Source organism: Lissotriton vulgaris, chromosome 9 (assembly GCF_964263255.1).
Source record: "Lissotriton vulgaris chromosome 9, aLisVul1.2, whole genome shotgun sequence".
Taxonomy (NCBI): domain Eukaryota; kingdom Metazoa; phylum Chordata; class Amphibia; order Caudata; family Salamandridae; genus Lissotriton; species Lissotriton vulgaris.
Genome location: NC_141697.1, coordinates 533293496 through 533307153, shown reverse-complemented (window position 1 = coordinate 533307153; position 13658 = coordinate 533293496). Strand labels below are relative to the sequence as shown.

The window sequence follows — 13658 nt, the reverse complement described above, 5'->3', positions numbered from 1 at the left end:
ACAACAGAGCAACAGCATTCAACAAGTGAACACAACTAGACAGGATTCTCTTCCTAGCACGTGATCATGTGGTCTGTATTTGGTGAACATCTTCCTGTGCCTTGCATTTCACACCAGTCTGGTATTTGTGTAAGCACTCTGAAGTATGTATTCCCTTTTGTTCCAGTGATATATGCCACCTACATGTATTATTGTATAACAATTATGATTTCTGTGATGGGTATCTTTGGGTAACATTAAAAGCCTTAGCTCTAGGACAGAAAAGCCTTAACTCTAGGACAGTGTGGTACAAAACACTATGAAGTTGTGACAATTAATCGCTTTGGGAAATTAATAGCTCTTGCAGGTGAAAAGCAGTAGGAATGAGTTACGTAGGTCCTCATACCACAGACCTTGCCTTGGTAATGAGCTCCTAGCTATTAACATCCTTAACCTAAACTTCTGCATTGGCAGATGTTGGGAGGTTAAAGAGGAGGCATGGTGGTGCATCCACAGACAGGTTTTCTTCCCGACAGACTGTGCACCTGGTCACATCCCTATGTCATTCACGGTCTCAGGACGTGCGCTTCGCCTCTGGAGGAGGGTGTTTGCCATCACAGAGTATACAACATTATGAAGCACAAAAAAAACTGCAGGGCTGAATATAGGGACTAATTATGGACTCTCTAAAGTCCATTAGCCATACCTTGTCACTAACAATTTATCTTTGCTCATTTAATCTACGCCAAAGCAATTATCTTACCACTTTGGGCTACTTTTCCATTCAGTGACTTTTTGGCTGCATCAGCAAGTGCTCCCAATCCCAGGCTTACCGCCAAACCTGGAAAAAAACAAAACCACCAATCACTAAGGTCATGGAAAAACAAGAAAGTGTATATATGGGTGGAGTGGGAGAAGGGGTGGGCATCACAGGTAATGCAACTATAAAAAAGGGGGAAACTGGATGTGTTATTGGGGGTGGAGGAGTGTGTGCAGGATTGAGAGCATGCCAGTCTAGGGCTGGACTCGCCTGGGGAAGCACTAATCTCTAGATTTGACAGGGACAATCCTCAGCAAAAGCAGTTCTGCCGAACTGCATGCATCACTGGGCTAGGTGGTCATCTACATTGTTCCAAGCCCAGGCCCCGAGATAACCACTTACTAACCAACACAGTGTCTTGTGTGCCCAGGACAACACATTGTCACTCAGAGGACGAGGTACATAGGCAACCCCTGCACGTACAAATTATATGGTACATGGAGCAGTTTGTTTGGTATTAAAATAAAACACTTGCACTGTGCTATACAAGATAGCCCCTGCTGTGAAGGCATATCTAGAGCCTATACCAGGTCTCCACTGCTGCATCCCCTTGGTAACAGATGTAGGTCTTAGGAAATATTTTCCTCCCGAAATATATCTTAAGGTATTGGCACAACCAAACGACAGGACTTGTTCATGTTAGTAGTTACCTTGAGAACTCACTAATTTATCTATTTACTGTTGCGAAAAGAATTTCACAATGGTTCCGAACTGTAAAAAACAGAAGCAGTTGATCTAGGAGTGCTATGACAAGAACCCCTTCAACCTACTCCTTTTTGCGACTGCTAAGCCTAATAATATTTAAAATCCGCAAAGTGGGCACTTCAGAAGGCTAGGCTGACTCAGCAAGCATGAGACGGAGCTCTTGAGTACATTACAAATGTCCAATTTGATACAGTCTATATCGAAGTACATCAGGTTCGTCATTACACCCTAAATTATTAACTACATTTGTAAGGGTTTATGTCAGTTTTCTAGAGAGCTACATAACTTTCAAAACAATTGCCCCATTAAGAACCAATGAAGTGCACTGAAGGAGAATGAAACAAATAAAAGAACCCTACAAATGTGTTGCAAGCACTAGCTTAGTATGATCATACATACTCAAAGCCATACTGAGGAGGGAATGGAGACAAGGAAACGGTATGAAGATAGGACGGTCAAGATTAAAGAAGAATTACATTTCACAATTGTGGAGTACACAAACTACAAGAAAGAGATCTAACATATTCCTTTATTCAGTCCTCACAATGTACTTTTATAGATATACGTAATAAATCCATAACTCAGCTGGGTACCCTACATTAGCCACAATGTCTCTAAGGATTTTGTATAAATCTCTTTCTCTTGAAGTGGAAGACCACCATTAGCCCAAAGAGATGGCTTCTAAGGAGCACCTCAGCTGGGCAGTTGTTTTGGTATAAATGCAAAAAGTGATCTAGCATTTACTTTACTTTCTGTAAATATCTGTGTGCAGGAGTAATAAAATGCCAAGGAAGCAGTGGTGCTGTTGTGCATGCTTGGTGAGATTGCTAATTCTTATAGGAGAACCTTGCATGGTGCAAAGGTAGGGACGCAACAGGAAACCCATAGACCAGCTGACAAATTGTAAGGAACCGAAGAATTCCAAGGTCAAAACTAGCAAGGAGGAGACCAGAGGAAAATGTAAACAGCTTATTAGAAGGCCAGAGCCAAACAAATCATTATCCCAGTCTCAATCTTGACAGAGTCCTTCTGTACAACTCTTCATTCTTTATTATTTAAAGAGTTCAAATACCTCCAAAATAAACGTTGCTGTCCTTTACACAACCTTCAACCATTACATATCTTAGCTTGATTTTTTGTAACCCGTTAGAAAGCTCCTTAAATGTAACAAATAGTAGTAACAAATTCCAACGTTCCACCCGTCGTAAGTAATTTGTTCCTTCTTTTCTAAATATCTATAAACAGTGGCTTGTTTATTTTTGTTAAACTGTACTCTAGTTTGCACATTGCATTCTTCACTTTTTTCCTAAATATATGTACTACACCTAATATTTAATACATAGTTTTTAGTCCCTACAAACGTTAAAGAAAAGTTTATTAAAAAAAAAGCACGAGCAGTAAGAATGAAGCAAAGGGAAGCAATGAAGACGTTTTAACATATGGTCTTCCGGTAAGAAGCTGTGCTATCAAATTGTGAATTACTTTCCAAGCTTGTTTAGAAACATTACCTCCAAAGTTGGCGAGACGGCTCACTCTTGATGCAGGTACTTTCCTTTCTCGAGCTCGTTCACTCAGCTTCGGAATTGAAAGGAGAAATACAATAGGCATTAACATATTTGGGGACTAGAGAATCGCCTTTCAGGAGCAAGCACACCTTTACTTGGTGAATTAAAAAGCAAGGATCTACCAGCAATAAACAACTTTGGCTCCAACTAAGACCAGACAGAACACAAACAGCACTGAATATTCCATAATGGCTCAAATATAGGAAGTAAAATGGGATGGCAGTTTCAAAAAAGGCTTGAGAAGAAACTACGCATAGATCGCATCACTTTTTAGAAAATTCTACCACCTTAAAGTCATAATTGAGGAGGATTTATAGGAGGAAATGATTATTATTCTACAACACTTTTCAACTTGGGAGTGCCGACCATTTCTTTTCCTACACATATTCAATACATGTACTCACATGGCAGGGGACCATAACTTAAAATCCACTTGCTATCAACAATGGTCCCACACTGCTAAACTACTTCTTAGCAGCTACACTTGCAACACTCACTCCTGTATTAACTCTCTTACCTCATGTACTGATCTTACTCTTTGTGGCTGCTGTGAATTTTAGTCCTAAGTGAACTTTTTTTGCATAATGAAAGCTATGCGTATAAATCTACAGGCAGTGTGATTTCACGAAAGTTGCAGGCACTTATTATATAAAGTCTCAGCCGTATGCAGGAACATTAACAAAGGAAACAGGCCTGTTGTGTATGACAGTGAGTAGCAGCAGAGGGTGCAATGGAAGAAGCTTGCATACACAGCAGAAACAAGTTAAAAAAACAAGTTGACAGACTTCTTGAAGATCTTACCATCTAGAGCTTGTATATATATCTCTTTAAATATAGTGAGTGTTTGCAACTACCTTCTGCCTGGGAGGCTTCTCCAGATCGTGTGGCTCCTTGGCTTGCTTGGCATCCCTGGCTTTTCTGATATCCTCTGCTGTTAGTCCCCTTACTGTAGAGTAATGGCGGGAAGTCCGGCTCGGCCCACTTCTTGTTTCACTCAAATTTCTAAAGCTAAAACCAGTTCCTTGTGTGTGGGCCATCGGCTGTGGATGCTCTGCACTTTGGTCATACTGACCCGGAGTGTCCGTTTTGAGAGAGGAAGAATCACAATTGGTCTTAAAATCTCCCCCTGAGGAAGGCTCTTCTGAGGTAATGCTCCACACAGACACATCTTCCTTCTCAAACGATGAAGGTTCCTTAACTCTCCGGAGGCTCCTCTGAAAGGGAAGCACATAAAAATGTTGTCATTACTTATCTTTTTAAAGTTAGACTGCAATTTACACGTTAACAAGCAAATGCCGAAAGTACATGAAATCATCTTAACTGCAACAGGATCTCTCAGCACTCTGGATATTCAAGAGAGGCTTACAGATAGAGACCAAGATAGGGAGACCGAGACAAAGCGAGAGACAGAGAGACAAAGCGAGAGACAGAGACCAAGCGAGAGACAGAGACCAAGCGAGAGACAGAGACCAAGCGAGAGACAGAGACCAAGCGAGAGGCAGAGACCAAGCGAGAGACAGAGACCAAGCGAGAGACAGAGACCAAGCGAGAGACAGAGACCAAGCGAGAGACAGAGACCAAGCGAGAGACAGAGACCAAGCGAGAGACAGAGACCAAGCGAGAGACAGAGACCAAGCGAGAGACAGAGACCAAGCGAGAGACAGAGACCAAGCGAGAGACAGAGACCAAGCGAGAGACAGAGACCAAGCGAGAGACAGAGACCAAGCGAGAGACAGAGACCAAGCGAGAGACAGAGACAGAGAGAGCGAGTGTTTGAATGAGCTTAATGGTAAATCGGAAACAAAGTCTTAAAGCTTAAAAAGATGCTCTAATTTACATTGAGACAGGTAACATGTCTGCAGAGCATCTGATGTTAAACAAGGATTCTTTTATTTATGTTTTCATTATTTATATATACCGTATGATTATCATACTGAACTTTGTTTAAGCACGACTAAGTATTAGTGCATAGTTGTTACGTTTTACTGAACAAAGAGAGTAGAAGCATGCAAATTAATTGAATGAACATTTTTTTCTTAGTTTTACAGAAAGAAAATAGGCATTGTTCCTTTGGCTTCAAAAATCTGGATAAAAGTACAGAAAATCTACTTTTTGTTTTTGCGATCTGTTTGCATTTTGTTTGGGTAGCCTTCGTCATATAGTCATCTATAGCAGTACGTCAGTTGATCCTACAGATTGTTTTCGCTATATTCTATTTGTTTGCTCAAGATACCATTTTATATACACCAACTCATACCACGTTACTTTTCAGGGTTTGTGTGATCTGATCCAACTTCTTCCAATCATAGGTGACTCTAAACTGAGTGCATCCATGGCAAATTAGCACTACAAGTCAGAATATCTTCTCAAAATACTTGCAATTACTCCTCCCCCCCCCCCCCCTATACAGTGATGCAACTGTTGAGCATAACAAAGTCATACTGAAATTAATGAATAAATGACACCACAATCCTGGGCCACCACAGCCTCTAGGAAATGCATTTCAGTAATGCAAGCCGTGTACAACGTTATCTTGTATCTTGCCACGTGATGAAGGGTCATCTGAGAATTTTAACTGAAAGTAAAATTTCCAAGGCAAAGTCCTGGGCAAAAGAAAACTCAATTTCGGGAAATACATGGAAGACATTTGACTAGAATTACTAGGTAATACAGACTATGCAAGTGACCAATCCGATTTCAGAAAGTCTACTGACTGGCAAAGTTACAATGCAGATCAACTGCAATTGGGAACAGTGATCATTAAAAATCGCAAATGGCACATTCTTTCCTGAATGTGTGGAAACATTTCCATGTCTAAAGCTATATTTTATTTTCTAAGGACATATTGGCCATATACACTCTAGTTTACCTTCCTGGCCAAGAGAAAGTGCACTACAAGCAGACTATGATCGCTTGGGGGTTTGCGAGAAGAGGATCTAAAGCTGTGGCCAATGGTCAGCCAGGATATGATAAAATTCGATGGTGGCACATTGCTTGCTAAATTTACAGCAAAGGGATGGTCAGTCAATGTATTTTTCTAATTTGCAGCACTCCTGAGGCTACAACCCATTAAAAGAGTACAGTGGAAATTACTGAAAATGGGACAGGATGAATAAACAGAAGGAGTCAACTGTAGTAAGAAAGTTCTTGAAACGATGTGCAATGCTGTTTTAAAAGTTACCTGTCTGCCTGTGAAGAACGAGCTGACGCAGCCTTCTGTCACAGCTTGTACACTCCTTAGTCCGTCGCCAAACGAAGAGTTGCAAGCTATCAAACGAATGTGCTCACCTTGGGTCTCCACGAATGCCTGCCCAACACGGGCCGCTCCCATTACCACATAACCAACCTCACGCCACATCTTCATGCACTGTAAGAAATTTAAAAAGTTTGGTGGATCAGGGCACAGAACAGACATTTCTTTTTGAATGAAATCATGAATCCTCCACTAGACACTGCGAGTGTCGTATCTGGGGTGCTGCCAAAAAAGGTTTGAGTCCTAAAAACAGTTAACTTCGTAAGAAATATAATTCAACATAATTCAAACAGCACAAACTAAAGATACAAGTTAGAAAGAAGATTGCAATATAAGTGGAAGGCTCTTAGTACTTTTGATCTCCTCAGAAGCTGCTGGCCAGGTCCAAAATTACTGAAAGCAGCTACCACTTTTTAAGCAGCCACTTAACACAAGGGTTAATAGCTCCACTCCAAGTTAAGTCTTCATGACTTATTAAAGGCCGCAATGTAAAGACACATCATGACATGACTGTAGAACACCTGTTCGTAAGCACATGGGCTGCATAGCATTAAATGTGTAAACTTTTCTCCTCAAAGCATTTCTCTTACTGTTATTTACTGCACTTTACAAAGTCCACGTCAGTTTTGCCATCTTAAGTGTCAGATCAGTAAACAGTAGAAAAGAATATGGCTACTAACTAAATCCTTTTAAAGTTGAATTTGAAAAAGGTGGTCGAACAATGTTTAGTGAGGCCCAGTCTATAACAGACCAGTTCATACTTCTAAAGTTATGACAGACAGCTAGATAGATAATAGTTTCCTTGTCAGCCACCACTCAAATTACTTTCATATTTTACCATACTAATTCACCACTAATCCTTTATGGGTTTCCGGAGTAGCGTGCTTCAAAACCCCATCAGGGGTAACAAGCGCTATATAAAGACAAACCTTTTTTCCTCTTCTATCCTTCTGCGATCCTTCCGAATCCAAACAATTAACTAACTAAACTATCCACCACTTAAAATGTACTTGCATGTTTCACTATACTAATTCCACACTAAACCTCTATGGGTCCCGGAGCAGCGTGCTACTTGCCGAACAAAGCGGTTCGACGCCTAGTCAGGGGTAGTAAGCGCAATACAAATGCAATTACAATACAATCTATGGATAGCCACCAATGAGGAAGAAGACAAGGGAGCCAATTAGGAAGAGCATGTGCAAATGACGACTGCCGCCACCCGTACATAATACAGCACCTTGAAGAAATCAATCAAGAGAAAGCAGCTAACAAGAACCTCCCACCAATCAGTAACAGTCACTGGTAAACCAAGTGGAAGACACTCCTTGAGGAAAAAAGCCATCGGGCCTTCATCTTAAATGGCATGCTAGGGACAATAATGACAATTTGTTATGCAGATTGTCTCTGTAAAATGGTTGACCATGGTGGTCTTTCTAGCACAGGACACACTACCGTAAGAGAGATACAAAGATTGAAGATAAAACCAGAGAGCAATCATGGTTTCCATGGAAGGATCAGCTAGTGGAGTAAGAGGACACTGCCAGTTCAAAGACAGCGGGCACTCCAAAAGGTATGCGCCTATAATCATTAAAAATAACACTCCCAGGAATCCTGTGAGTGTAGGTTTCTACAATTTGCCTTTTTATATTAGACGAACACAAATTATACTTCAGGATAACCGGAGGAACCAACCCGGACACCATTCCCCTTGCCATTGAAGCAGTGCAGTCAAAGCTGGACAGACTCCTAGACATATATGGAATACCAGCAAATATCAAAATGCGCAATGGCCCACCCTGCCAATGTCATAAACAGCTTAGTGACCTGGAACGCCTGGACATTATGCATCAATGCAACAGGCCACAATAAGGGAATAGGGAGGTAAGTGCACCATGATGACCCTTGAAAGGTTGTCTAAATTGCAACCCATCGACAGACGGATGTAGGCCTAATTTCTACAATATAGGACTCCTCAGGCTAATGGCGGAGTAACCAACACCGCCACCACCCCGATGCATCAGGTGGTTAGCAGAACCATACTCTCTCTCCCTTTTCTCCCGTGTCAAAAAGTCCCAGACACCAGCTCTTGAAACTGGATCGTCTCAAATACCAGGACAACTGGAGAGGCATCTGAATGCCAGTTGTTTGAAATGGTGATTCCGTGAAGGGGATGGACTCCACAAAAGAGAGACTCTGGGAATGTCCTTTGATCCATGGTTCTTGACAAAGGCAGAAAAAAAACGGTATAACTACAGAACGAGAAAGAAATACTGCCTGTCAGAACATTAACTTAGGTCATGTCACCTGTAAAAATGCCACTGGTGAAAGACTCAACAGATTCCAAAAACGTCCCATGGTCCAGCAACCCTGTGAAGAACCTAGGAAGGCACGAAGAGAGAACCAAAGAACCTTTACCTGTCCCAGCCCGGGTCAGCAATTCCAAGTACCCTACCCCAATTAGCTAATTGCCCTACTTCCACTGGGTTCCACAGAGGACTCCTCCTTTACGACTCCTCCTTTACGACTATTCCTCCTGAAGAACTCAGAGGATGGGCCAGACATTCTCGGTACCTACTGCAGCCCCATCCCAAACTACTGGTACAACACTGTGCTATAGAGACCGGGTTACACAACTGAGACAACTGCAATTTCTCAGCTGAGTGAGCCTTGCTGGTTTGCCATACATTTGGTGGGGGGGTGGTCTTTGTGAGTTGGGCTGAGTAGTCGGATTATCAAGTTAACTGCAAAGCAGTGCGCATTATTTCCTGATCCACTAACTTGAGACATCAGGCGGGGCTTCCAAGGAGAAAGTTAAAAGGTTGTTCCCTCTCCTGTGACTGAGTTACCACTGTCTGTATCACAATGTCTGTCAAGTTAAGCCAGCTGGTTACGGCATGCACCTCCAACGAGAACCACAACATCACAAATATTTGAGAATGCACTTTCAAACTCAGAATGTGCATGCATTGCAGCGGCCTACATACTTTATCACTCACCATAAATGTCAGTTTATAACACACCCAAAATAGATAAACGAGTCAGAAAGGGCTAACATTTTAGTTACCCATTGATTTGTAGTTCACAAGTCCTATTTTCAAAGGGTAACAATGGAAAAAACTGAATATAAACATTTTGGTTACAAAAATGTTTAAAAACATTACTGGAAGTCTACTTCCCAAACAGGGGGGAAAGGTGTAGCAATGAAAGTCCCTGGCGACGGTCATTTATGTGTCTGGTTTAGATCCATAAAATATCAATAGCACAAAAAGGAACTTCTTTTGTTCACCTAACTGGCCCCGGTTTAGATGGGTCTGCCTCCAGCCTGCAAAGAAGAAGAATCTGAACAACGAATGTGGCCACAAGAATGGCTACTGGGAACACCTGGAGAAACAAGCATTAGAAATGCAATAGGTCTCGCAGCATTAGAGTTAGTGCTTTTAGAATTGTTTATGGGTTTTTTTGTAAATCTTTAGCATGAGGTTGAGGGTGAGTGAGGGTGAGGGGTTGAGGGTGAGTGAGGGTGAGGCTGAGGTGGTGAGGGTGAGTGAGGGTGAGTGAGGGGTTGAGGGTGAGGGGTTGAGGGTGAGTGAGGGTGAGGGGTTGAGGGTGGGTGAGGGGTTGAGGGTGAGTGAGGTGAGGGGTTGAGGGTGAGTGAGGTGAGGTGTTGAGGGTGAGTGAGGGTGAGTGAGGGTGAGGGTGAGTGAGGGTGGGTGAGGGTGAGTGAGTGTGAGTGTGAGTGAGGGTGAGTGGGGGTGAGTGGGGGTGAGTGTGGGTGAGTGTGGGTGAGGGTGAGGGGTTGAGGGTGAGTGAGGGTGAGGGGGTGAGGGGTTGAGGGTGAGTGAGGGTGAGTGAGGGTGAGGGGTTGAGGGTGAGTGAGGGTGAGTTAGGGTGAGGGGTTGAGGGTGGGTGAGGGTGAGTGAGGGTGAGGGGTTGAGGGTGGGTGAGGGTGAGTGAGGATGAGTGAGAGTGAGGGTGAGTGAGGGTGAGTGAGGGTGAGTGAGGGTGAGTGAGGGTGAGTGAGGGTGAGTGAGGGTGAGTGAGGGGTTGAGGGTGAGTGAGGGGTTGAGGGGTTGAGGGTGAGTGAGAGTGAGGGTGAGTGAGGGTGAGGGTGAGGGTGAGTGAGGGTGAGGGTGAGTGAGGGTGAGGGTGAGTGAGGGTGAGGGGTTGAGGGTGAGTGAGGGGTTGAGGGTGAGTGAGGGTGAGGGTGGGTGGGTGAGGGTGGGTGAGTGAGGGTGAGGGGTTGAGGGTGAGTGAGGGTGAGTGAGGGTGAGGGGTTGAGGGTGAGTGAGAGTGAGGGTGAGTGAGGGTGAGTGAGGGTGAGTGGTTGAGGTTGAGGTGTTGAGGGTGAGTGAGGTGTTGAGGGTGAGTGAGGGTGAGGGTGAGTTAGGGTGAGGGGTTGAGGGTGAGTGAGAGTCTCTGAATTGGTTCATAATCTTTTTTTTCCTCTTGTGGCACACAATGAAATGGCCTACATTTCTAAAAGCTCTAACTGAAATGGTCTGAGACCTATTGCACTGTGTGAGGGTGAGGGGTTGAGGGTGGGTGAGGATGAGGGTGGGTGAGTGAGGGTGAGGGGTTGAGGGTGAGTGAGGGTGAGTGAGGGGTTGAGGGTGAGTGAGGGTGAGGGGTTGAGGGTGAGTGAGGGTGAGTGAGGGTGAGGGGTTGAGGGTGAGTGAGGGTGAGGGGTTGAGGGGTTGAGGGTGAGTGAGGGTGAGTGAGGGTGGGTGAGGGTGAGTGAGGGTGAGTGAGGGTGAGTGAGGGTGAGTGAGGGTGAGTGAGGGTGAGTGAGGGTGAGTGAGGGTGAGTGAGGGTGAGTGAGGGTGAGGGGTTGAGGGTGAGTGAGGGTGAGTGAGGGTGAGTGAGGGTGAGGGGTTGAGGGTGAGTGAGGGTGAGTGAGAGTGAGGGTGAGTGAGGGTGAGTGAGGGTGGGTGAGGGTGGTTGAGGGTGGGTGAGGGTGAGTGAGTGAGGGTGAGTGGTTAAGGTTGAGGGTGAGGTGTTGAGGGTGGGTGAGGGTGAGTGAGGTGTTGAGGGTGAGTGAGGGTGAGTGAGGGTGAGTGAGGGTGGGTGAGGGTGGGTGAGGTCCATAAATCCGTACAAAGAAGCAGTTCTTGCCGCTCCTTGCCCTACCAGAGCTTTTTATTTCCCCAGCCGAGCCACAGTGCAACCACTGTAGCATCTACGCCAGGGTGTCCAACGTAGGTTAAAGAGGGCCTGATGCACACATATCTTCAGGATAGCCACTGACCGTGTAAATTGGTTAATTTACATTCACTGTATTTAAATGTACCTTCTATGGATGTCATGGAAAGGGACACTTATAATGGATAATATATGATCTGATCTGTGCTGTACCCTTGAGTCGAGGTGTCTATAAGCGCAGAGATGCCATGCCCATGTGGATTGTTTGTGCCTAAGAGAAAATGTCACGACACTACATAAAACACAACAAGGATGCTACATTTTACAGCTTCAAGTTTGCCATGGGTTGGAACACGAATGAGCTTGCACTACAGGTAGCGCCTGGGTATCGGGTATTATTCCAAGGGTGAGAGAGCGCTACCTCGGAGTACAGGGAGCTGGTATCTCTAGTTCGTATCCATTGCCACAGAGCTGCAAGCAGTGTTTAACATTCCTGCTCCACCGCCTGTACACGGCCTTGGGCACATTATGCTTTCACTGCGCTCCCAGTGGCCTCATATGTAGGCCTAGAAGACACTCTCCGCCAGCTCTTAAAGTCCTGCGTGGGTGGGCGTGTGCCCGCTCCAAGGCCACCGGCTCGGATTACAAGGTACTGTGTAAACTGTAGAAGACAGAAGCAGCACACATGCTGGCGTGCCCTCCTACACGATTTTTTTTTTGAGAATGTCAGAATTTAGCTCTCAGAAGTGACCGCAAAGCGACTTTTCAGAGCTATACAAAAGGCCTTGAACTAAAAAAAAAAACAAGACAGACATTTCTGATATATAACCTACGCTCCAGACAGGTTATCATCAAGTGGGAAGGGATGAGCGGCAGCTGGCCATGCCCAAGGGTTAAAATAAACCATGATGTCGAAATACCTCAGTGGCGCAATCAGTCTATAATACAATTTCCAGGGTGTGTGTGTGTTTTTAAGCCGTACAATTCCCACTTTCGGAGACACACAAAGGCACCGGAAACAGGATCGATAATTGAACCTCCGAGAGCAGGTCTGTGCAGGGGAAGCTGCCTCGGGCTGGGGGTGCTAGGGGGAGGGGGCGCGGGGCAGATGGCTTTCATCTGTAGTCTGCACACGTGTTCCTTCAGAACCGAAAGCAGCGTCAGGAGGAAGAGCCCGCGTGGTTTCACTTTCAGGCTCCGCCGACCGGAGGGTGCAACGCCCGGGAGATGCCCCGGGTTCGGTGAGGCGCAACCAGGAAGCCGGGAAAAGGGAGCCAGGAAGTAGGAAACCGAGGATCCGGCGAGGGCAGAGACAAGAGGAAATCAGGGGACGATCGGGGGTGCAAGGGAAATCGGAACCCCGGCAGGAGAAGATCAGGAGCTAGGAAAAGATCGGGAGGCGGAGAGTTGAGGCAGGCAGGCAGGCAGGGGAGGAGAGGAGGAGGGGGGAGGAGAGTAGTGGTTTCACTTTCAGGCTCCGCCGACCGGAGGGTGCAACGCCCGGGAGATGCCCCGGGTTCGGTGAGGCGCAACCAGGAAGCCGGGAAAAGGGAGCCAGGAAGTAGGAAACCGAGGATCCGGCGAGGGCAGAGACAAGAGGAAATCAGGGGACGATCGGGGGTGCAAGGGAAATCGGAACCCCGGCAGGAGAAGATCAGGAGCTAGGAAAAGATCGGGAGGCGGAGAGTTGAGGCAGGCAGGCAGGCAGGGGAGGAGAGGAGGAGGGGGGAGGAGAGTAGGGGAGGCACGGCCTAGCGGCCGTGCAATCAAGTAGTGAGGGGGCGGAGCTGGGGGAGGCTGTGAGAGAGAGTAGGCGGCTGGGGGCATGTGCACGCGCATTTAAGCTCAATGCGCATGCGCATTGAGCTTAAATTTCTCGTGCACTGCAAGGAATCGCCACGATTCCTTGCAGTGTGGATAAAGAGCGGATAAGTGCCAATACTCTCGCCTTGCTCGATGCGCATGCGCATCGACAGGCGAGACCTAAAAACAATTCACTAACTGCCTATCCAATGACCTGTTGTAAAGCTCTGGCAGAAGAACCATGAAGTCAAGCAATATGAACCTGATAGGAAAGACTACAAAGAAAGTTTATAATCACTTGTGATATTATGTGATCTCTGCCATCATCATGGAACCAGAACTTTGAGAGTATCATGAGATGTTTGTTGATAAGAGATGCAGAAGAACTTCAGCA

General features: G+C 45.5%; 1 protein-coding gene across 1 annotated transcript in view; it reads right to left on the bottom strand.

Moving 5' to 3' along the window:
- Window positions 1–13658, bottom strand: part of COQ8B (coenzyme Q8B) — a 162690-nt gene that overhangs the window by 88661 nt on the left and 60371 nt on the right. The window contains exons 2-5 of the mRNA XM_086938016.1: window positions 6251–6436; window positions 3924–4283; window positions 3013–3079; window positions 743–820 (exon numbers count right to left, since the gene is read on the bottom strand). Of these exons, the coding sequence (XP_086794142.1) occupies window positions 743–820; window positions 3013–3079; window positions 3924–4283; window positions 6251–6433 (688 nt within the window). The 5' untranslated portion in view covers window positions 6434–6436. The remainder of the gene's footprint in view (window positions 1–742; window positions 821–3012; window positions 3080–3923; window positions 4284–6250; window positions 6437–13658) is intronic.